The following is a 25,044-nucleotide window of genomic DNA, read 5'->3' as shown; positions in this document are numbered from 1 at the left end:
CTGAAACTCTGGGCAGAGGAGGCATCGGCAAGTTATTCCGCAACCCCCGCCCCCGCCAATTATCTTACTATTACTCTCAAGGCTTCAGTCGTTTTGCACGTGCACAGATAGCGTGGATGGACGCAACCTTCATTCTTAAACTGTGGCCGGGACTCTACTGCCTGCTTTCCGGGTAATTTGTCAGCCTGGGGGTATGAGGCTGCCTCCCAAACCCGTGTTCAGGGCTGCAAGGCGCGGGCGCTTGCCTTCCAAGCCCCACTGTGGGGCCAATCCTTTGTTAATTAGCGCTCATAGCGCGCCCAGATTCCCCAGGGAGACTCTGGCTCACAGGCCCGGGACCCGGGAAGGGGCCTGGGTGGACACTCCCTTCCGGCTCTGGGGAGTGGGGGCGGGGGTAGCTTCTCTTTCCGGAGGGACCTTGGAAAGAAGGGGAGGCACAAGCTTCAGAGCTAGGGAAGGAGTGGCCGAAGTGTAGAGCCGGCGTTCGTTTTCAAAATCAGTCTGGAAAACCGGGAACCACTCCGCCCTCGCGCGCGACCTGTTGCGCTCGACTTTGTCCAGCCTCGGGCTCGGGCCTGGTCTGGTTTAGCTGCGAGTGGGCGCCTCAGCCAGCATCGCGGTCCTGGCCTTCCGGGGTCGGACTTCAGCTATACCAAGTTCGGGGAACTTGGACTCCCCGAGGTCTTTAGATCCAAAGGGGGCCCCCTGCAGCCCTACTGGCACAGCGCCGGGAGGATGAGGGTGCCCTCTCACCCTGTCCTGGGTCTCTGGGGTCTTCTGACTGCCGCCTGTCTGGAGAGGGGCCGAGCTGATCTCTGGCTGCAGAAAAACCTCAGAGCGCCCCGGCAGGGGAAAAGCCGAGAAGGAGAGACCCTGGAGCTACAGCCCCCCAAATCCCCCACACAGCCTCATGGTCTCTATTTGTACATTTTAATAGCAAGTGGTGGTCGTGTTAAGGATGCTTGTACTGGACCGGCTCCCGTGGGTACTCCTGATCCAGTTCAAGCCGCAGTACTGCCGTTCCGGGACCTCCCTGGCCCTGCTGCTCACCGTGACTGAACGCGCAACCCGGGAGAACGAGACCGCGGTCAGCGCGTCCCTTCCGGGATCTGCCAGCTCGGGCGAGAAGAGCGCCGGGTCACCGCCGACAGGGTTTGGCGATGGAGCCCTCCGCTCAGAAACAAATAAGACTCAGTCCTGGATGTTTCTGGGGTCCTTTCAGCGGCGAGTTGAGTCTGCATTTGTCCTCTGAAAATACACTTTGGGTACTTTCCTCTCCCAACTACAGCTGCCCCTAGAAAATTCCCTGTCTGCTCCACTCAACCTTCTAAAGACGGAAAACTTGAAAAAAAAAAAATTCTAGATCCCGAGATGCAGTCCCTGAGAAGTGGTTTAGCAGACTTGGGTGACCACAAAGTTTGCAGAAGGGAACTGAGAAAGTTTTCCCCCTTGGCAAATTGAATCCTTTTACGTAAAATCAGGTTAAATAGGGCTTCATTCTAAGCAGCGTCTCTCCTTTGTACTGTGAATACACGTGGGCCCTCCCCTCTTGGATGGGTGAGGAGATGTCCAGACTTTTCCCCTGGTTCTAGAGGCTTGGCAGGGCTGCTCCGGAGGTCAGTCAAACCTTTTCGTGTGGAAGCCCAGCCGAAAGCTGCCTGCTTTTCCCACTTGCGAGTGGATTTTTAAAGGACGAACTCCGGGAGGGCTGAACGGCTATACGCTCCCGGCTACCCCCACCCCGTCCATCTTCCCTTCTGTGTTTGCCTTAATTAGGGGGTGGGGAAGTGGGGTTGGGGTCCGAGTTCTCTTAAAAACTGTCAAAGGAGTTGGGGGATGGGAAGCCGAGAGAGAGAGAGAGAGAGAGAGAGAGAGAGAGAGAGAGATGTGTGGAGAAATGGAGAACTCCGGCACAGGAAATATTTAAAAAATTGTAAAAGGAAAAGGGGGAACTTGAAGCCCAGAAGTCATTGTTTCCTTTATTTCAAAGGGAGAAACCTGCCTGATTCTCATCCTTTTGATTGATTAAGGCCCTGAATACCTCGCAGTCCCGGACTGACAGTCCCTGAATAGGATCGGAGCGAATAAAGCGCAGTGCAGAGCGCGGCGCTGGCACTCGGGGGTGTAAAGGAGGCGAGTTCTCTGGCACTTACCAAGTTATAAATAAAAGGCTATGCACAATGGTACCTTCTCTAAGGACAGACAGTCTTTACAACACTCCTGGCGTCATATCCTGCTGGGGACACTTCAGCTCCTAGCCAAGACTTCGCTCCTTTTATTTTTCCAGCAGTTTAGTCTGAATACCATAATAAATTCCTGAGAACAAACGCCGCAGCCCGGCAGAACTTTAACATATAGACACATCTCTGCTGTGGTACTGGGGACTTACACCTCGAGATTTAGAGCTTCCCAGAGTGGATTTTTCAATCAAGAGGAGACAGTTTTCTTCTCCCTCCCCTCCCCAGACTTCAACGCTTGAGTCCTAGGGCCTCCCACGGCTGCCTAAGCTTCACACTCAGGACTCCAGCTCCCAGACTGAGAAGACAAAGGAACTTATCAGCACACCCTGGACTCCTCCTGGGAGGAGTCCCACCGGGAGGACCCCTACAACAAACCTAGGCCAAAGGGGCATTGGCCAGAGGAAGGCAGGCTGCACGTGTCCGGGCCCTCCCAGTGCCTTCTCATTGGAATTGCGCCCCCTCCCGTGGTAGTAAACCAAGAAAAATGAGAGAGAAAAAAGTCACAGGTAGAGAAACAGAGACACAGACAAGGAGATGGTATGAGAGGAATAGAATCAGAGAGAGAAAGACACAGAGATACGCACAGAAACAGAGACAAAGAAATAGTTTAAATGAGGGAGAGAGTGACACACACGTAGATTGAGAAAGAGAAACAGGGACTCCTCTTCTCTCTGCAGCGGCTATCTCCCTCGGGCTGTCTCTCCCGGTTTCCACGGGTCTGCCCTTCTCTTCCGGGGAAGAGGCGCAGCGTGGGTCCCTCGCCGGGCCGGCCAAGGCCTTGGCACCGCCGCGGATGGGAAGAGAAAGTGGCCGCTGTCGCCCAATCAGCGCGTGTCTCCGCCACCCGGGACGGTCTCCCCGTCGGCCAATCGCAGCTCAGGGCTCCTGACCAAGCTTTGGGTGAAAGAACTAATAAATGCTCCCGAGCCCGGATCCCGACACTCGGTGTCACGACGGGAGGAGACTCAGGCCGGCCGCACTCCCGCCCCCATCCCCCCTCCCCGGCTCGTCGCGGCGCTCAGAGCCCCCTCCCCAGCGCCCCCAGACTCAGGGCCACTCGCTTAGACTCGCACCAAACTTTTCCGCCCTGGGCTCGCGATCCTGGACTCTGGGGCTTCCCTGCCCGCCCCTTTCCCCGGTTCCTTCTCGAGCCTCGCTCTGGACTAGCAGTCCTCCTCCCCGCGTCCCTCCCTCTCTCTCCAGCCTTTTTGGGGAGGGGCTCTCCACGCTCCGGGGAGTTTCCGAGGGTCGCCAAGAGCCGCGCTTGCCTTTCTGTTTCGCCTTCACCTGGATATAATTTCCAAGCGGAGCTGCCCCAGGATGACCACGCTGGCCGGAGCTGTGCCCAGGATGATGCGGCCAGGCCCGGGGCAGAACTACCCGCGCAGCGGCTTCCCTCTGGAAGGTAAGGGAGGGCCTCGGCGCCGCCCGGAGCCCAGGGCCGTAGCCGGGCTGCTCCACTCTACCCAGGGTCTCCACTGGCTTCTTTGGCGTGCCCAGGGAGCCCATCCGCTGGGCACCCCTACACCAGGAGCTAACAGTCGGTCGAGATCTCCACTCGATTTTCTCCCTGCGAACAGAGCGCAGTTCTTTCTGCAAACCCTTGCAGAGCCTGATGGCCAGGCCTGTTCCAGGCGGGTCCACTTTCTCCTGCTGTTTTGGAAATGCCGTGGTGGGGAAGGGATGAACCAGCTCCTGAGCACCAGAAAGCAACTTCTCCGCCTTTTGTCCAAACCAAAGCATCTCAAAATGGTCCCGGCAGCACCCATATTTGCTAAGCTCTTGTTAGTTCCGAAAGAATTTTCTTACCGGTGCAAAGTGTAGGGGCAGACACTCCATGGCATTATGCTGGGAATTTTTAGTATTAATTGACTAATTAATTGGAGTTCCATTCATCTCAAGTGGCATCTTGAAGTTTCCATAACCCTTTTGGGGAACTGCCTTTTGGTCATCTGGAAGGGACTCCCAACAGGAAGAGTTGCAAGCCTGAGTGATTCTGGAGAGTTTGCAAGGCTGGAGCGCCCAAAGGGGATTTTGATCCAGCTGCAGGCCCTTTAGGCTGGGTCTAGAGTAGAATATCATACCCAGAGCATGAATGGAGGTGAGGGGGTCTGTGAGCAGACCCACCTGTGGGCTTTATCTCAAGGTGTAACAGGTGACACGCACTGCCACCTGAAGCCTCCTTTTAGGACCCTCTTTGACCTTTGCCTTCTGCACTCTTAGCCAGAAACCCCAATGGCTGTCATTTCCTCCAAGTCCCTTAGAAAGGGAGTGGTTCCAGTTGAGCATGGTTTGGTGTGAGTGGAGGTCCAGAAGGCCAGCGTCTGGTTCAACTTTTCTCTCAGCCAGGACGCTGTTTCTTGAGCAAACCTCAAGATACTGACTGCAGGGTCTCCCCACCTCCCAAAGTTGCCAGATTCTCTGGGCCCAAAAGGAAGACAGTTTCTCTGAGGCAAGTTATTTTGCCCTTGTTGCTTCCTTCACACAAGATTATTTGCCCTGGAATTGCTTCATAATCTGAACAGATGTGATTGGAAAAGGATCTGGGGCTGGGAGCTGGGTGTCGAGCAGTTTCAGCGCTCTGACTGTGACATGCTGATTGTCCGAAAGAGTGTGAAATTACGTGGGCTTGTTTTCCCCGCTGCTCTCTGTTTTCTGGCAATGACTTTCCCTCTGCCTCTCTTTTTGCCTTTTGCGCCCAGTGTCTACTCCCCTCGGCCAGGGCCGCGTCAACCAGCTTGGTGGCGTGTTTATCAACGGCAGGCCGCTACCTAACCACATCCGCCACAAGATCGTGGAGATGGCCCACCACGGAATCCGGCCCTGTGTCATCTCCCGCCAGTTGCGTGTGTCCCACGGCTGCGTCTCTAAGATCCTGTGCAGGTACCAGGAGACTGGGTCCATCCGTCCTGGTGCCATTGGCGGCAGCAAGCCCAAGGTGAGCGCGGGGGCCTGGGCCTGGAGGCCTCCGGGTCTGTGGTCTCCCGGTGTAGGGAACATTGGGCAGGGGGCGAGGACTGTCATCTGGGGCTTTCTAAGGAGTTATCTTTCAAGACCGGGAAGGGTCCTTTGGGGTGTACGTGCCTCTATGCTTGCGTATGGTGGGGGTGGGAAGACTCGGTTGCTGCCTGGGCCCCTGTTCCTCCATGAATGTTAAGGGAAAACTCCAGCCTTTTTGCAAAGGAGATAAAGCATTGTTAAAAATGTGTTGGAACCCTAGTATACTCACCAAATTATTTTAATGGGCAGACACCTAAACATGCCCACCTGTTGCTGGTTTCTTCCTCAAGAGTCTTCCCAACTCCCACCCACTGCACTGCCCTTGCCAAACCTAATCAAAGGAGCTGCTTTTGGCTTTCTCTCCCACCTTCTGTCCCCAATCTCCTCCTGTCCAAATTGTCTTCAGGGAATCAAAAGCCAGGGTGATTTGTTTTCTTTGTAAGGAGAAGATGACTTGGCATTTAAAAAGCAGTTTGGTACTATCCTCAAAATATTTTGGTTCCTTTTAAAAAATGAAAGAGTCACACTGGCTAAGACTCAGTAGGAGGGGATTACACAAGGTCTGTCTTTTCTTCTGGACGTGGGGAAAATCCAGTATAATTTCCTAGTTGCCACAGGGCAGAATCAAAAGGAGGGTTCTGGTAAACTGAAGACTTCCAAATGCCCTGCTCCCCATCTTCCCACCGCCCCAGACCCCCTTGCAAACTCTCCAAGAATCTCTGGGAACTACTTTTATTGGAAAAAAAAAAGAAGAAGAAGAAAAGAAAATAGCTAGTCTCTCAAATTATCCATATTTTTTATCCATATTTGATTACTTTTTTAAAGCCTATAAAATTAGCTTTTGCATTTAATTCTGTTCTTCAATTTAGCCAAAATCTTGTGCTTTTTTGGGAGAAGTACAAGTTGCAGATCTAACTTGATTTTTTTGCTTCTTTTTCAAACATTCCCCCTTTTTAGTTTCATTTTCATGTTGTTTCTGTGTAGGAGTTGACTTTCTTTAGTTTCAGGTATTGGAAAGTACACCCTTCGCCCACCCCCAAGATGTTATGAGTCTTCTTAATTTTTCCTGATTGTCTAAGCTTACCTAGGGATGATGAGGGTACCCCAGGGGCAGGGCGATCTCACTTCTACTCCTTCCTGAAAATGAACTTCTTCAGAGAGCTGGGGTCCTTTTGCTGACAAGGGGGCTTCTCCAGGGGTGCAGGAAAGAGCATCCCACTGGGTCTGGAAGCCGTAGGGCCCCCACATTTGGCCCAGAGTACTGGGTACCAACGCCTGCCTGCCTGTTCTCTTAAAGCAGGTGACAACGCCTGACGTGGAGAAGAAAATTGAGGAATACAAAAGAGAGAACCCGGGCATGTTCAGCTGGGAAATTCGAGACAAATTACTTAAGGACGCTGTCTGTGATCGAAACACTGTGCCCTCAGGTACCAGGCCCATTAACGTCTTCCTGAGGCACGGTCCTCACACGCTATTCCCCAGGCGGGTCATCCGAGCCACGATACCCTCGATCTGGGCGATCGGGAGGCAGCCCCTCCCAGGGCCCTGAAATATTCACGAGCCAGACGCGCTCGTAGTGTTTTATCGAGAGGGGGCTGAGCTGCTGGTCCTGGGGCTGAGAGACCGCCAAGGGCTCCCCAAAGAGGAATTCTGTCGAGGAGGCAAAGGCAGGAAACGCGAGGCGGAGACCAGGCGTTTATTAATATTGATGTTCCCTTTTAAAGAGAAACAAATGTTTTGGTAACCCCAGCCGAAGGGAGATGGGGCTGCGCCAGCCGAGGCTTTCCCTTGTGCGCGAAGGAGGGAAGGCTTCGGCAACGGCCCGGATTTTTCCCGAGAGTCCCAGGGACCATCCGGCGCCCCGGGCATCCTGGGGGAAGGCGGAGGGAGAAGAGGGACAAACGCAGGGGCGAGCGCGAGGGCGCGCGGGAGAGTTTGTTTTTAATTAAAAGGAAACTCCCTTTCCCCCCTTCGAGAACGAGATATTTCAAGAGTATGGATTTGTTTACCAGACTGGAATCTGGAAAAAATAAATGGGGGAGAGTGCATTTTCTTTTGATTTTTTACAATAGGAAACGATTCTGCAGTTGAAATTTAAACCCTTTATAGGCTCAAAAAAAGCTGAATTGCAGGGAACGGGTCCTCTGTGGTTCTTCCTCCCTTAACGCCAACCGCGGAGGCCCAATACCCAGGTGGCGGTAGGGGATGCTGGGTGGGCTGCCGCGGGAGAAATCTCTTGGAGTCGAGATCTAGAGTCTATAGAATGTAAAAGGGAAATGCTTTCCGCCGGGACGAGAGGGACAGAGACGGCAGTTCTCTTGGATCTAACTTGGAGGTGAGGATTTCGGGGTGGGGGCAGGGATTAGAGCGGGAGGTTGAAGGGGCGGTAGAAGGTCGAGGATGCCCCAAGATGCAGGAGGAGACAGGCCAACTGGGCAGGGCAGCCGCTCTAGGGTCTGGGCTGGGGATTCGGGGCTCCTTCCTGCACGGCCTGGCAAGGCTCAGTCGTCCGCGCTCCCACCCTCCTCCTGCCCCCAGTGAGTTCCATCAGCCGCATCCTGAGGAGTAAATTCGGGAAAGGAGAAGAAGAGGAGGCTGACCTGGACAGGAAAGAGGCCGAGGAGAGCGAGAAGAAGGCGAAACACAGCATCGACGGCATACTGAGCGAGCGAGGTAAGCGGCGGCGCGCTTGAGCGGCGCGCCCAGGGCTCGCGCCTCGGCGGCACCCGCGCTCTGACGTCGCGGGCCCGAGCGCGCGGGCCGACCCCGGCTGGGGTCAAGGTCCCTCCTCGCTCGTATCCACTGCACCCGGGAAAGGGCATTCAAGTGAAAGACCAGAGGCGCACTTGAAACTAAAACAAAAATCTCTTTTCTTTCTTTTTCTACTTACAAGTCTTTCTTCTGCACCAGACTCAGCCGCTCAGAGTCTAGAACTGCGAACTGCGTTTTGGTGCAGGGCAACTCTCTTGCCCTCAGGTGTACGGGGCCGGGCCTCTCGGAGCGCTCGAGGGGCTGGGGACAGTCTGTGAGCCTCTGGAGGTTGAAGGCCCAGATCTCTAGATAGGTTCCCATCATTAGAGGAGGGGAGGGGAGAGGAGGACTCGAAACTCTTTGGGGGCAGTGCGGCCCCAGAGTTGCACCACCTTGACTGCCTTGTAAATACATACAGAGTACATCATGCATATATATATGTAAGATGGTTGTTTTGTGCTTTAAATTGGTTTTCAAATGCGATGGGGTTTGATTTCTGTGTGTGTGTGTGTGTGTGTGTGTATGTGTGTGTGTGTGTGTGTGTGTCTAGGAAGGAAAATCGGCTTAAGATGTGGGTTCTTGGGGCTGTGGTGTTGGTGCCCTGTCTCCATCCGAAGGTGCAAGCCACCTGCTCCTTGTTAGCTGTGACCTGTCATCTTCAAGACAGAGTCTCCCCTTCGGAGCCATAAGTGCAGCCTACTTCCTTTATACCCGCCACACATGGTCTGGAGAATCTAAAGGTATCTCCCTCTCCCCAAAAGGAAAGCCAACCTTGGAAGTTGAACCGGAAAGGGATCCCTACGGCAGTTTTCCACTCTGCAGCTTTGGCCCTGGGGATGGTCACACCTCTTCAAAGTTGCAGAGGGTCAGGAGGCGCCTGGCACCCCTGCCACACCCTGAGTTGCCCCCTTCAGGGCTGGGGGACTTAGGTGGGTTGTGTTGAGTTTTGACTTGTCCTGGAAGGGTAGGAGGCTGCTCAGGTGGGCTTGAACACCCACTGTGACCAGCTGGGTTTGTACCCTCTGCAGGTGTTCTCCAGGATAGGACTGTGAGTAGAAAACTGGTCACATCTTTTGCCTTCATTGCCCAGCCCAGGTGGATGGCAGCAGCCAAGGCAAAATCTGTCCACAACCTTGAAGAGACTCTTAGATTTAGATGTGACTAACTCAAACAGCCGATTTCAGGGATCAACAGAAGCGTCGATGTTCTGGGACACACGGGCAATCAGGAAAAGACACCAAAAACCAAGGCTCGCTGGGCAGGGAAATACATAGGCTGTAGGGGGACTCACAGGGTCTTAGCCTAAGCCCCTCCTTCGGGAGCGGTGTTTTTCTGCTCTAGTCTCTCAAGAGACACCCCAGCTTTTATTCCAGGCTTAGATGCAGGAGAGGGGTACTGAGGAGGAGGAAGGAGAGAAACCAGCCAATCCCAAACCCAACGGGCCCCTGTGGGCAGAGGGGCAAGAAGCCCAGAGCTATCAGAGAGGCTCAAGAAGCAGCATGGGGGTAGCACAGCTTGGCTACTTGTTGCTGGAGGCGCCTGGTGGCAGACTGGCCGCTCCCTCGCAGCACAGGCAACCAAGGCCCAGGAGACAAAACGCCCCAAATGAGCTGGTCAAACATTTGTACAACTTTTCCAGCTTTTACAAAGAAGGCCTTCTCTACACAATCTACACTTGGAGATGAACTTGGGAGACAAAGCCTGGAGAGTCCATTGAAACTCACACTTTAGCTCGGCCCAGACAAAGCTCCAGCTCGCAGCAGCTTGATGTGAACAAAGGAAGGCAACCTTTTTATAATTCAAGGAGAAAAGAAGAGAAAACAGCTCCACAAAGGGCCGAGAATAGACATTATGGGCTTGCAATGAGGGATGAATTATTCAATGAGCTCCAATAGCTGCTGCGCCAGGAAGTTTTATGGACTCTCCAGCGTGGAAAAAGTGGCTATTTCACCTACAAAATGTTTCTAGTCTTTTGGGCCGTCTAGCTGGGCTGGCTGCCATTCAAGGGCAATTGCTACCATTTTTAAAATCAGAGTATTCTCCCCCAGCAGGGGCTGTACCGCTAAAAACACACACACACTCCACAGAGGCTGAAGCCTAATTTAATTTGGGGTTGTCAGAGAAGATGCAGCGTCCCTCTCTTTAAGAGGCTCTAGCTCCCTTTCCAGATAAGCCCTGGAGGGCAAGAGGGGCACAGAGAAAGGACAGAGTGAAGGGTCGTTTAAAGGGAAGTCTAGAAATCTCAAAAAATTACCCCTGTTGTTTGGGCACCAAAAGTCAGCGGCTGCTCCACCTGTAAAATAGAATGACTGTTGAGAAAGCGACCCGAGCTCCCTAGCCCAGAGGGAGGAGGCTGGCCGAGAAAGGACCTTTGGGTGCCCTGAGCAGGGCAAGGCACTCTTCTAGAGGTTCCAGCTTCCTGGGGGCGGGGGAGTTGGAAGGAGAGGGGATGTTAAGACTGGCTTTCCGGGGGACATCTTCCTGCCTGTCGGACTCTAGGACACAGGTAGAGAAGCACCCTGAAAGATGTCAGAGCTGCTCTCATTTTTCTCTCCAGTGTTTGGCCTTTCTCCTAGGTGACCCCCCTTACCTTCTCAACTTTCCCTTGTCCCTTGCCCAATCCAAGAGCTGCTCAGCGTGCAGACTCGGCGCGCTCAGGCCGCTGTGCCCTGGCGCGCACTAGACGCTGTGCACCTCTCCTGGGTCCATCCTTCCAGCTCCTTTGCCCGGATGGAATGAGAAGGTTGGGAGGCCGGGGACAGCAAAGCGCCCCTCACCCACCCACCGCCAGCGCCTGGTCCCGGGCCTCCGGCCAGCACCGAGATCGGAACAGGCGCAGTCGGAGGAGCCAAGCCCCGGTCGCAGCATCGGGGGCCGTGGGTACAGCCTCCTCTGCGGCCACTCAATGGGCGCCTCTGTTCCTCCCCCAGAGTGGCCGAGAGGGCCCGCGGGCGCCGCCACAATGGGTCGGCCCCCACTCCTGCGCCCTGCGCCAAAGCGCCGCGCCGCGCCGCCCCCTCCCCTGCGCTCCGGCCGGCTCGAAGCTTAGCTCGCCGGGCTGCAGCCGACTCAATTGCCTCCTTTATGTCCTTCTCACTTTCATCTAGACACAGCCCGCCTCCCCCCCTCCTTCTCCTTTTTTTTTTTTCTCTCTTGCCTGAGGCTCACATTAGTGAAATTTCTGCAACCTCCCCCCATTTTTTCCCCCTATTTTAAAGAAAGCCCTTAACACAAAAGCAGTGACTAATCAATAGAAACTGCTCCTTCATCTCTTCCTCCTCCTCCTCCTCCTCCTCCTCCTCGTCCCCCAGAAGGGTGACGCTTTTCCTGTTTGTGAGTTTTGGGAAACATTTTTGCTTTGTGCCGTAATGGAATTAGAGGACAGATGAGGACTGTAAATGGGACACGCGACGGCAAGACTCTCGCTTAAATATTTAGATGCAACGTTACAATTACTGACTTGTTGCAGCGGCTTTGAAGTGGCAGCTCGGGAGCGCAGGGGGAGAGAGGCCAGATTGCCCAGTTGATGTTTTGACTGGGGCTGGAGATACACTTTCATAGGACTTTGCTTTCCTCCTTTAAAAATCGCTAGTGAGCGTGGGAGGTTTGCAACGATTTCAAAGATTAGGCTAAGAGACCCCAACCATATGTCGATTCAGGCTTATACTCCGTTCGAATCATTCCCTTCCTATTTGACATTTATGAAAAGCAGGTCTATTTTTTTTTTTTTTAATTTGAGAAAGTAAAACTGACAAAAGTTTTGCTCGAATCCCGTTTTGTTTGTAAACTTGTGGGCTTTTCTTGACACATCTAGGACAACGTCAGCTTTTCAGCGGGGCATAGGAGAAAGCAATTACAAATGCAGAAAATTTTTAAAGGCCCTGGAACTATTTCATTTCCAGTGGAATCACGAAGAGAGCACTTTAGCATTAGCGGAGCTACTGAAGTCGAAAGGAACGGAAGGCCGTTTCTTCCCCCCGACTTAGCAAGGAAGGACATTTTGGCGCTAGGCAAAGCGGGGGAGGCGGGGTTGGGGTGGGGTGGGGGGAAGGAACTTTCCCACAGACTGAAATCATGGGGTATAAGATCTTAGGGTTGTGGCATCGGAACCTTTATTAAAGTGGACAGCCCACTCTCCAAGTCCATTTGTCAGAATCCCAAATTTGACCCCTATGTCGCCTTTAGTCTTTTGAGCGAATTTTCTGTTTTCTGAAGCCCTTAGGTTGCTCAAAAAGAAAATAGCACCCATTGAAAAGTGTATTGGAAATATCAAAACTTCAATCAAATTAAAACACCACGTTGCGTTCTTTTCAAGGACATAGCGGTAACGATTTTTCTGCTGGGATGGGAAAGAAAGAAAGAGAAAAAGAAAGAAAGAAAACAAACCACCAGAATTTGGGTCTTGTAGGTTTTTCTTTTTTGCTTATTTGTTTTGTTTGGTTGGTTGGGGCATGTTTACTTTCTAGCCTTATTGAAAACATGCAGATTTTCTAATTAATGCTTGAAATCATATGTTTATTTTGGGGCTTGATTTGATTGTTGATAGCACCGGAATGGGGATGTAGGGGCTTCAAGTGCGTAATAATTACTGAAGGGTCATTTAAGAGTCCCCAGGGCTTTGCAATAAAACCCACCAGGGCGTTGAGGCAGAACCAGCAAGTGCTCCGCGGTTCAGGAGAGTGGGATATGCTGAAATCAATCAGGTGAATAAGAGCATTGCCACTAAAACCCAGTTGAAATATCCATGAATAAATATATTTGAAGACCAAAAAAACAAACAAACAAAAAAAAATCCTTCCTAACCATGAGGTTAAATGTTTAAGTCCTACGAAAGTAAATAGCCAATGAAAATTAAAAGTTATAACAGCAGCTACAAAGAGTGAGACAGAGTTTGTCCAGGACTGAGGGGACAGAGAAGTTTCAGTTCGGTGGGGTTCTAGACAGGTAACTTATTTATGCGGGTAAATAAAGATTAAGGAACCATTAAGAATGTACATATATAACTAACACGACACTAACAGACAATTAAGCAGTCAGTTTAATGCCTTATCTCACTGGCTGCTCTGGGGTTGTTTTACAACTAGGAATTAAAATCTGAAAAGGAAGTTTTCAGCAGCTCTGGCCAAATATTGATTAAGTAGCTGTTTGTTGATAGCATTGTTACGCATTAAAAGGCCGGGATCCCGGCCCCTCAGTGGCCATCTTCTATTGTGAGGGATTCTTAACCACAGAGATCAAAGCGGGATCATTTCAACTTATCTGTCTTGGAAAATCCTCCTTTTCCTCTGAAACCTCTAAGGAGGATTGACCAAATTCTTTTTAAGAAATAGGAACCCAAACCAGTTACATGTTGTAGGTTTGTAGAGAAGAGATTCATGGGGTGTTTTTAATTATCCTATGGTGATTTCTTGTTTAGAGCTTAGGCTAAGATGGTGAATTTACCATCAAATAGATTCTCATTTTTAGAGGGTGGCCGGAGGCATGGAAGCTACTATCTGCATGTCCCTAAATTTTTAAATATGGAACTTTCTTTCACCGAAGTTGCCTTCTAAGCTGGAAGGATGGAAGGGAAAGATGTCAGATTTTTTATGTGAAACTGGGTGGGGAATAATTAAATACACGGGAAACTGGGAGTTATACTGACTACATTTCTCTACATGTGTTTCTATATTTTTGTGTGTTTATAGATGGTTATAGAAGTCTCATGTATATTTTTAACCCCCTACAATGTAGGCGTATACATGTATTTGTGTGTATAGTTTGTGCATCGTTAGAGTTTATAAGTTCATCACTATGAATTAAGCTGGCAGTAAACTATTTCCAGTTGCACAAAAATAAAAGCTCATTTGTCCAGTGGATTACACTTCTAGAGTCGTCAGAATTTGAGGTAACACCATAGCCTCCCAATTCTGATTAAGCACTGCTGTTGAATGCTAGGAAAAAAAAATCTTCCCCTGAATGATTTTATGACTGCTTGGCTGTTGATTTTTAGATGAACTATTAGCCTTTTTTTGTTTGTTTGTTTTAGCTTAAGAATTCAATATATTTGGATCGATTTTTTTCTTTTATTATGAGAGCTAAAATTCCTGCAAGGGCTTTTTTGGAAATACCATCTCTGTGCTTAATTTGCAAATGCCAACAAATCACTCTGAGGTTGTGAAATTTATGCCAGATTCAGGCTTTGGATATTCAAATGTGCATCATGGATTTGTCTTCCTGAATCCCCTTCTCTGACTGTGCTCACTGCAGTACTAAATAATTGTGCATAGGACTATATCTTTATTTCATTTTGGTTTTATTCTTTCTTGTTCACTCCTTTTTTTTTTTTTTTAAAGATTTTGTTTATTTATTTGAAAGAGAAAGAGAGAGAGCAGAGAGGGTCAGAGGGAGACGCAGACTCCCCGCTGAGCAGAGAGCCTGGCTGGGGACTCGTTCAGAGACTCCGGGATCATGACCTGAGCCAAAGGCAGTCGCATAACCAACTGAGCCACCCAGGAGCCCTCTTGTTCACTCTTGAATAAGAGGAGTCTTGACGTACAGATATTTTCTATATGTCATATCTATATCTTTATTTTCTTGATGTAGTGGATATTTTCTAATATATTCTATTATCATCTCCTAATTAATTAATATTCTACCTATGCTCAAATGTTTTTTGATACAACCCAAATCATTTCAGTGTAGAGCAACTGTCTGAAATGGATTAAGCTGGAAGGGTGAGTTGGCTCAGATCTGTTTTGGTTACCTTGTCCTGGGTCCAGATGCAACATTAGAGAGTTCTTTGTTGTGTATTCCACATGTACACATATATTTCGTATACACGTGGAGTTAAAGTAACTTTCCTCTCTTGAGTATCAGGCTATGTGTTCATATACTGTCAGGGAGGGCAGCAGAATTGGGCTCTAAACTAGGTCTGATCTCAGTACCAGGGAAGAATTACTGATTCAAGAACTGGCTTATGTCAATTATATCTCAAAAAAGTTGGGAAAATTAAATATGATTTTGATACTATTGTAAAAAAGAAGAAGAAGAAAGAAGAAGGAGAAGGAAGAAGAAGAAGAAGAAGAAGAAGAAGAAGAAGAAGAAGAAGAAGAAGAAGAAGAAGAAGAAGAAGAAGAAGAAGAAGAAGAAGGAGGAGAAGGAGAAGGAGAAGGAGAAGAGAAGGAGAAGAAGAAGAAAGAAGAAGGAGAAGGAGAAGGAGAAGGAGAAGGAGAAGAAGGAGGAGGAGGAGGAGGAGGAGGAGGAGGAGGAGGAGGAGGAGGAGGAGGAGGGGGAGAAAGAGGGGGAGGAGAACAGAGGACCATCTTCTGCTCTGTTGGGAAAGCTTTTCTTGCTCCTGGTCTCTGGTAGAGATTGTCACAGTTCAGCTCTCGGCTCTGTCTTGCAGTGTTGGGCCAAACACTGAGCCCCAGTAGCATTGAATTTTTGCTGGAATCGGGACTTCTGTCTTCTAAGAAAGCTTTCTCTCAAATTATCTGTGTTAGGATTATGCTCCTAAATAACCAGAATATATATAATTTCCAGTTTGTACCTGGAAGGAACATGCACAGTTATCAAAATGCCCATTAACATTACAAAACCTCTATTCAAGGAGGATGAGTTAGAAACTTCACCAATGTTAAAAGAAATATGAAAACCAAAGAAAGTAGTTGCTGAGGATGCTTAAGGAAGGGTTCAATGAATTCTTACCTTCAATGTCTGTTTTCCTAACTTCCTGAAAAAAACTAAGAAATGATGAACAGATAACTTCTAGGGTAGAAGTGGCCACTTCTCTTTAAAGAAGAAAGTGTATATTACTAAAGGGTGGTATACAATTTAGAATTTGATTTCATGCACATTTCTCCTAGGAAGGAAAATCCTAAGAAAGAGGTACCTTGTACTTTGCATGCAGCAAATTTTGTAACATTTAGATTTTTGCTGCAGGATTTTAAGTAAACAACAACACAACAACAGAGAACCTCTTCTCTTTGGGGTGAAGCAACTTGATCAAAGTAGTCTGAGTTTTTATGCCCTCCTTACTGCAGTGATTGGGAAGTCAATCTTTCTCAGTAAAACAAATTAGAACTTATGACAGGCAATAACAAACTAGCTGGTTGTTTGTCTCCTTCAACCCACTTAGGGATTTCATGACTGTAGGTACTTTTCTTTGGCCAGATTTAATGCATCGATAGCAGTAGAGTAACAAAATCTTGGTTCTAGGAGTTCATCGATGGATTCCATTTAAAAATAGCTAATCAAAATACTTGTGACAAGGATGGGAGACTCTTTTTGGCTGACCAACATGGAACAGAGGGAGAGGAAATACCACTGATTTTTAGCATTAAAAAATGTCTAAGGTCATATTGTGAGTTCAAATAATACAGTTTTATGGAGGCTTAAATGTAAATTTTGAGAATTTTTATAATCGGCTGGTAGGCATTTTTCTGGAAACAACTGCAGAATTAAATGTCCCCGCCTTTATGCCATTAGATGGAAACAGTAAATAAGTTAGGGTAAAATAGTTAAGAAAGGAAAGTTAATTGCTGTGCAGTTTATATTGTAACATGGGATTAGTTTAATGTTTGTGTACTTTTCTAGTGAATACTTACATAGTGACATACAAATTTGCATTTTTAATAGAAAGCAAATAGAAATTTGCATTTGTAGGCTGGTGATTTTACAGGTACACAGATATGCTAACAGTACACCAACATACCCCTCTTACCTTTTTTTCTTTCTTTCTTTCTTTTCTTTTTGGCAAACCCTAGTATAGACATAATTTCTCCAGCCAACAAGCACTTGGGCATTGTATGGAGACGTCAATATGTTCCTTATTTCCCTTATAGGGCCTATCTTTTTAAAGAAAATTTTATTTTAAATAATTGTAGGCTTAGAGAGTCTATCTTCAAACGTATTTTAAAATTCTCCCAATATTCTAATATATTATCTTGATTAAGAAAATCTTGGCCAGTGGGGGTGAGTGAGTGTGTGTGTGTGTGTGAATTACCATGGTTGAGCTAAACCTGAACTAAAGAAAATTAATTGGTCCAATTCATTTTATTATAAGAAAAGCAACAGGTTTCTTCTTTCTGAATCCCTACTTGGCCAGTTTCCTGATTGAGGTCCACTAAACTATTTGAGTGTTGTCTGTTCTGACTTAAACACACCCCAAGTCCCTCTTCCTGCCTTTGCTTGCACTGTAAGAGCCTATTACCCACGGCAAAAGTGGCCTGTTCTTGCATCCCGTATTTCACTCTAAAATTGGGACCAAGCACATTTAGGTGTGACCCCTTGAACATCAGTTTTGACGTATGTAAGATGGGCCACATCATACCAGCTTCCCAGTGCGCGATGAGAAGAAAATGAGAAGATGCAAGTTGTATGCAAATTACATGTATCATAGGAAAATTCAAAATCTTAGGGGAGGAAGCCCTCCCAACATGCAGAAAGTGACCAGCCTGCTGGCAGATGGGCTCTGCCCAAAGGCAGATAAAAGCTTAAATCAGAGTTTAGGAGCAGCAATGAAGGAACACGCACACATATACACACACACACTCTTCACTTTCACTGCTTCAAAAAATAGAGTTTGTAAGCGCTATTTAATATAATAGATTTTATTGACTTACCAGATAAGAAAAATAGCAAAATTCTAAAGCCATTCATTGAGATGTCAAAAGATATTTCTGAATTTTTTTTTCTTCTAGTTCTGCAAAGATTACTCTTCTCTCTTAGATTAACTTGGCTTTTTCAGAGTCCTCCAAATTAAACTCTTCTTTCTTTCTTTCTTTCGTTGTTTGTTTTTCAACAGGTTCTTCTCACGCTATCAGACATTGACAAACAGGCTGCTTTTTGAAAATAGGTCTCATGCACGCATGCCTTTGTGCTCCTGAAATTCTGTCGAAATGCTTCATTTTACGGAATTGCTTTTGCACAATTTCTCATTCTGTGCCCTCTTCAGGCTACTTCGTTGTTCTTAAGTATCTTCTTAGCTCCCCATGTAAGACTGTGTACATTCCTCTTTCTTTGTGCATGATTCTACTTAACCCCCTCTCCTATCAAATTTGAGTTCACAAATATTAAAGAAACTTTCCAAAATAGGATTTGTTAAGCTGGAGGATACATTTCAATGACCTTTCTACTTGATTTCCCTCCAACCAGTTCCCAAAGCTGGGGACTTTTGTGTTATCCCGGTGCAATGCAAGAATTGAAAATAAAGTAGCCTGGCTTGTGAGGTTGGGGAGCTGGAGAGCGCCTGCCCTGAGTTTCCCCTGCTGGAGCAGCTTGCTAGTGCAGCCACTGCAGAGAAGGAAGGTTGTTTTCTTATCCCCGCATGCACTGGTCTGACCTGTCTCCGAAATAGGTCAGGCTGGGGCACGGCAAGTTTATGCAGCTGTTGGGGCTTAGGCTCTCGGCAGGCAGCCTGGGAGCCTTGCTTGGCGGCCCCCAGTGAACTGATGAAAACTTGCTGGCCAGCCACAGGGCCTTCCTTCTGGACCGTGCAGCCTCCCCACCCCCATCCCAAAGGCTTTGAGATGCAAGAGGATCCCTGGATTATGGGGGCTGACTCTCAGCCTCAAAAGGGAAGCGTTCTTTGATTCCAGGGATTGCCCTCTTGTGGATGCAAAAACTCGAGTGAAATGCATACTTTGTCAGATTCCATTTTTATTCTGTTTATTTTGGCTGGGTAAAACCTTCGCTCTTACATAATTCCAAAGATATAGAGGGATAGACAGTAACAGGTTTTCTTCTCATCTGTGTCCCTCTGTATCTTGGTCACCTTTCTAGAGTCTACGCATAAATAAACAATGACATTTTCCTCTTTCTTTAAAAAATGTTCTCTCCTTTTGTGCACATGGTAGCCCATGATAGAAACTGTTTTGTGCCTTGCTTCCTGCAACCCCCCCAAGGCTGTATCTCAGCAATTACTCTGCATCAGGGTCTGGGGGATTCCACAGTCCCTTTGTACAGCTGTATAGTATTCCATCGCATTGGCAAATGATGGTTTATCTAGCATTAGGTAGTTTCCAATTAAATGAAACCATCTGGCACATGTGTGTGTTTATTTGTAAAAATAATTTGTCCATGGTAGGCACAAAGGGAAGACATTTGTAATTTTGATAGCTTTGGTGGAATTTTGGTACTATGTTGAGAACAAACAGGGGAAGGCTTGCTTCGTAAGTGCAGAGCAGAAGCATGTTTGTCTGTGGTCACGTGCATGAAAAAAACGAAAATTTTCTCTGCCACTGTACACGTATTGGAGAACAGGTTTTGAAATCTCTGCCTAGGGAGTTGTTCTGCCAACATTGACTGCCCTCTGGAAATTCCTCTAAGCTGTTATTGCTCCAAATGGAACAGTTTCTAAATGCAGGGAAAGCTTTTTTTTTTTTTTTACTTTTTGGTTCTACTTTGTATCTGTTGCTTATTTCAGTCCCCATGTCCCATCATATATTAACATATTTCCGATAAACATTCTTAGCTGTTTTTCTTTCTGTGCTAGAAAAATTATGGACAATTTTATAGCAATTTTGAGGCAACTTATTCTGATTGTTTAGTTACAAGAGAGAAGCTGTCTGTCAGGTCACCAAATCAGGGTTGAACGAGTAAGAGAGCAGGCCATGAATAATAAAACAGGGTCTTATATTTCTAATTTTTGAGAAGTGCTGGCCTGGGTTCTTGGGGTTTCTTGAGTTTGGGAAAGGCTGATTTTTAATTTTACAAACTTTTAAGGGGCATGTATCCATTCCCTTCGATGCACAAAGGACTTTTTATGGTTTTGCACATACTTTGCCTCCCTCAAATCATTTCAGCCTATTTTCCCTTAAATCTGATGCCCAGGAATTCAGTTCTTGATGCTGCTGCGTACCTGGCCTACCTAAGCTGAAGTCTGAGTCCGTGAAATGAGCCAGGAAGAACCGTGTTCCAACCATAGGAGAAAAACAACCTTCTCCAAACCCTCCTGGGAAAGCGGAAGATGGAAATGCCAGTAAATATTACGAAGTAAACATTTCAGGTCATTCCTTTTGAGGAGTGGGCCTTTCAGAAATAGAATGAGCTGGGAGCTAAGGATTTATTTTTGAAAAGCAGGATCTTGATTTGGCTTAAAAAAAGAAATAACAGAAAAACAAATCCAATCTTCTGTCTTGACTTTTCTTGCCTCCAGTTCAAGAGCACGGTTGTGGCAGGCAGAGGAGGGAAGGTACTAGAACTTTCGTCTTGGCTTCCATAGAAGGCAGCTAGATGAGTGCTCTGGGTTCTCTCCCTGTTTTCCCTCTGACTTGCTTATGGAAATCTGAAGGAGTCACTTTGGACACGTAAACAGGCCTGGTGTTAAGAGCATCTGTAAAGAGCTGAAAAGAATCAAAAGCAGCTCCCCCCCACCCCACCCCCGCCATCTCGCCCAGCTCTGTGCATAATTTGGATTGAATCAGGCCCATCATTTGTGACATCTGATTACTACCTGCAGAAGGATACAGCTCTCTCTATAGGGAGGAGGGCCAAAGGAGGGTTAATTCTGAAAGAAAGTTTGATTTGTTTGTCAGATTGCTGTGATGTTCTCAACAGAAATTTAGACCGGAAGAAAATATGTAGTAGTTTTCAGACCCACGTGTCGGCCGCATAACCACACTTTAGATTCTGACGTCGTTGTTCTCCCCTACACAGTAAAGGGAGAGCGTCGTCCAGGGGCTGGCTCCTTGTCAGCAAGGACAGACTTAGGTGTGAGAGCTGCTCTCTCTCCTGACTGGTAGATATGTTGCTTTTTAAAATCAAGAGGGTTGGGGGCGGGGGCGCCTGGGTGGCTCAGTCCTTAAGCAGCTGCCTTCGGCTCAGGTCATGATCCCAGGGTCCTGGAATTGAGCCCCTCACTGAGCTCCCTGCTCAATGGGAAGCCTGCTTCTCCCTCTCCCACTCTCCCTGCTTGTGTGTCCTCTCTCGCTGTCTCTTTCTCTGTCAAATAAATAAATAAAATCTTTAAAAAAATAATAAAGAGGGACCCATGGATTCTTGGGGAAGACAACTTTACATTTCATGATTTGCAAATGAATGGGATCTCAGTGTCTGGAATCATTGGTTCTCTTTGAAAAAGATGGGAGCTTCTACCATCTTCTGGGTGCATTTCTAAAAGGGGCTGGGAGTCCATGTCAGGAAGTCCCCCAAATAAACGGGGTCTCCTCAAAGCACCTGGGGGGGGGGAGACTAGCAATACCCCAGAGAGGAATAGGATTTGGGAAGCTATCCAGTGTGGAAACTTTCCAGGTGGTGGACTCACTTGGCTTTTGTGCAGACAGGGCACATCCGGGGCTTGTGTGCGCGCGACACGCATTCATCAGAGGGCGGCAGAAAGGCAACTTCTATAATTTCTTACTGGAAGCCAATGTCTGCTTGTGGTCACTGGCCCTGCCAAGCTCTGAATAGTTGCTGAATTTTTGTCTGAAGAAAAGATGGCAAAGGGGAGACTGGGATCTCAGCATCAGGTCGGAAACAGCAGAGAGCCGGGATGAAGGGTCCAGGGGATGGAGGGATGCCGGGGTCTTGGCAGGTCCCCCATCATCCAGGGATTGGGTTCCAGGAAGGAAGCCAGGGTGGAAACTCAACTGGCCTATTTGGGATTCTGCTTCTGGGCTTTTCCAGTTAACTTTCTGGGCCTTAACTTCTTAATGTCTTCTTGACGTGGAAAGTACCAGCTGGCGTCTCAGGGCATTCCTGAGCCAAAAGTCAGTTGGTGGCTGGGAAGACCACCTCACCTTGTTTCGTTCAAAGGCTCAGTAAGTGGTCAGTGGAGGGTGGACACTTACAGATCTTCTGCAGGTGGCAGCAAGGACTCATTACCTGGCACATTCTGGTGTCACGTCGTCTCTCCTTTTTCCAGGATATTGAAACCAAGTCACTCCCCTGAGCTTCTCTTCGTAATGGAGTATTAGCATATACCTTGGGCCGATAAGGGGACCCATTTCCTTATAACAAGATACAAATGACATAGAAAACCAAATTTGATCTAAATTTTGTTTGCTGTCTAACTTTATCATTTTATTGAATTATTATAATTTAATGTTACTGGTTTAAACTAACAATTCTTCCCCTGAAATGAATCCTTTTTATTTTTTTTTAAATTGAGAACCCAAATTAAATTCATTAGGAAAGACAATGACTATCTTTCACATTGAAATTCCTAGTACTTGGAAAATCCTTTTGGAAAAGTTTTAGGAAAAATAGAACTGTCACTCAAACTATAGTTTATAGGAAATGATATTACCAGAACAATTTGGGCTTTTTGCAGGGATGTTTGAAAATCTCCCTACCCCCAGTGCTCCGCCTTTGAAATCCTTTGGAAATGTTTCTCCCATTTTCCTTTCACAAAGGCGTCTCTGGGCTGACCTTGGGTAAAAAGAGGGAGGTCTGTCTCCTCTGTTCCCTGTGTGCCCCCCCCGTCCTGTTTCCATCTGGCTTACCTTCTTCCTCTTGTGCAACCCTACTCTACACACACACACACACACACACACACACACACACAACAGAAGCTTCCACCAAGCTTTTCCTCATTCACAACGAGACTCAACTGGTTACCTCTCCCTGGGATGTTGGCAGTTTCCAACAGGATGCTGGTTGCTGATAACCTAACATGGAGGAACGAATTCCTAATGGCAGAATGCCAGGTATCCACGTAGGAAGGAAACCTTTGAAGGGGGGCAAGGGATAGGTTTCAGTTGCCACTCAAAACACACCCCTGTGGACCCTATCTTCATGGTGAATGGCAAGACTAGTTCTGAAATGAGGGAGCTTCTTGCCGGTGAGTATGACCTCCCAGGGCATGGTACATTGGTGAGTTCTCCAGGCGAGGCAGGTCCAGGTGAGGCTGAGAGGATTCTCCACCACAGATGGATTTTCCACACTTACCGGGTGCCAGAGAAGAGCCTTGGCTTGTGTTTTTTGGTCTTCTTGGCAAAGAGCAGGGCCAGAAGAACATGAAAGGTCTGGGAGGGTACAGTGGGACCCATCTTGCCTCAGAGCTCAAAACCCTCCCCAAGGAACAGACATCTGATCTGAGCTCTCACACCATTTTTTTGTTTTTGTTTTTAAGATTTATTTATTTATTTATTCATTTATTTATTTCAGAGAGAGAGAAGGGGGATAGGGACAGAGGGATAGAATTTTCAAGCAGACTCCCTGCGAAGCACAGAGCCTGATGCAGGGCTTAGTCCCACGATCCATGAGATCATGACCTCAAGCCAAAACCAAGAGTTGGATGCTCAACTGACTGAGCCACCCAGGTGCCTGAGCTCTTACACTTCTCGTGGTACCTGGACTGATGTCAGAGGTTAGAAGAAATGAGGCTCCCCTCCTCAAGGGGACTAGGGCCCAAGGGGCAGCCATGATGGGTCTGCTGGCTGGAAATCTTCTGGAAAGTGCACTGAAGCCCTTCCAGGAGTCTTCTGGAAGGCCAGTGACTCCTAGACTCTCAGTGCTGGGGTCCTGGAGAGCCTCAGCAACACATTGTTTTGGAGGATGTAAGCCATGAACCTCCCAGTGGAACAGCTGGGATTTATTCCACCCATGATATATGGGGTTCTGAAATAGCCTGTCATGTCTGTGAACTCTTGAATGATCTTGAATTCCTGCTGAGCCCCCAAAGTTGGCACTTAGACTTGATCGATGTCTTATAAGTATTAGGTAATGACAGCAGACACAAGCATGTAGAAACAGTCTACATCTCCCCCCGGTCCCCTCCACTAGAGGAGGAAAGAGGAGTCCTTGTTGGAGGTGAGCTCACCATAGAGGGAATGAACCTTGAGTTCTAGGGATCTTCTCCTGTGTGGGCCCTTCCATCCGCTTCATGTCATTAGGTTTTTGCAAATGTGACAAAATGAAGATACATTGGTTTTCACTTTTTTTTTTTTTAAAGATTTATTTATTTGACACAGAGAGAGAGAGAGATCACAAGTCAGCAAAGAGCAGGCAGAGGGAGAGGGGGAAGCAGACTCCCCGCTGAGCAGAGATTCCCGATGTGGGGCTCGATCCCAGGACCCCGAGACATGACCTGAGCCCAAGGCGAAGGCTTAACCCACTGAGCCACCCAGGCATGCCTGATTTTTACTTTTTAAGAAGGGCTCCCGAAAATTTTTTTTTTTTTAAAGATTTTATTTATTTATTTGACAGACAGAGGTCACAAGCAGGCAGAGAGGCAGGCAGAGAGAGAGGAAGGGAAGCAGGCTCCCTGCCGAGCAGAGAGCCCGATGTGGGGCTCGATCCCAGGACCCTGGGATCATGACCTGAGCCGAAGGCAGAGGCTTTAACCCACTGAGCCACCCAGGTGCCCCGATCCCGAAATTATAAAAGCTTCAGGTCCTACAAAACTGCATCTATCCTTGTCCTTGTTCTTTTAGGGTAGGAAAGGTAGAGGGGAGGAGAGGTGGTCCCTGTGCATGGTGTAGGCCTGGCACAGATGTGTGTGAGAACGAAATAATAATGATGATCATTATGATGATAATAATAATAATCGTCATCATCATCATCATCATACTCAGTTCCCCTCAACTATGTCTTGGATGTTAGGGTTGCCAGGATGTTTCCTCTTTCTCATGCCTTACCCCATTTACTTATGGAGCCAAAGTCTGGGTCTGGCAACCCACAGCTACTGAGAATTTACTGGTGTGGCCCTTATACTGCATAGGAGTCTTTGTCCTTGCAGGGAGCCCCTTAGAAGGATCCTGAACAGATTGTTTACAAGAAGATAAGGAACATCCATCCTCTTATGGGGTATGGGCAGGTGGGCAAGAGCCTTCATTTGGACATGGGAATGGGGGGGCTGGCTTTGATTTCCTCAGCTGTAAAAGTTGGGTCAGGCAATTTTTAGATCTTTCTTGTAGGTCTCCCGAACCGTGACTATGACCAGGTTGCTTTTCCTCTCTGGGCCTCACTCTCCCTTCTTGAAAACAGAAGCACTAGCGAGGTGAAGGGTATGGTCTCTCTCAGCGCTGGCAGGATGTGGCAGCTACGGTCATGTTCTATTCTCAGGAGACTCTCCGCCACCCGAGGCAGTTGTTTGAAGAAACAGTGAGGCCTCCAGGCAGCTGGAGAA

At 47.8% G+C, this 25,044-nt stretch overlaps 1 protein-coding gene across 2 annotated transcripts in view; it reads left to right on the top strand.

Moving 5' to 3' along the window:
* Positions 1-3,560: 3,560 nt before the first annotated feature.
* Positions 3,561-25,044, top strand: part of PAX3 (paired box 3) — a 96,072-nt gene continuing 74,588 nt past the window's right edge. The window contains exons 1-4 of one of the 2 annotated variants that reach the window (XM_046019501.1): positions 3,561-3,645; positions 4,943-5,178; positions 6,541-6,667; positions 7,779-7,913. In XM_046019501.1, coding sequence (XP_045875457.1) covers positions 3,561-3,645; positions 4,943-5,178; positions 6,541-6,667; positions 7,779-7,913 — 583 coding nt within the window. Of the gene's footprint in view, positions 3,646-4,942; positions 5,179-6,537; positions 6,668-7,778; positions 7,914-25,044 lie in introns of both variants that reach the window. The other variant, XM_046019502.1, reaches the window with a different exon arrangement.

Source organism: Meles meles, chromosome 9 (assembly GCF_922984935.1).
Source record: "Meles meles chromosome 9, mMelMel3.1 paternal haplotype, whole genome shotgun sequence".
Classification (NCBI taxonomy): domain Eukaryota; kingdom Metazoa; phylum Chordata; class Mammalia; order Carnivora; family Mustelidae; genus Meles; species Meles meles.
Note: the sequence above shows the minus strand (reverse complement) of the source record. Positions and strands in the feature narration are given on the sequence as shown.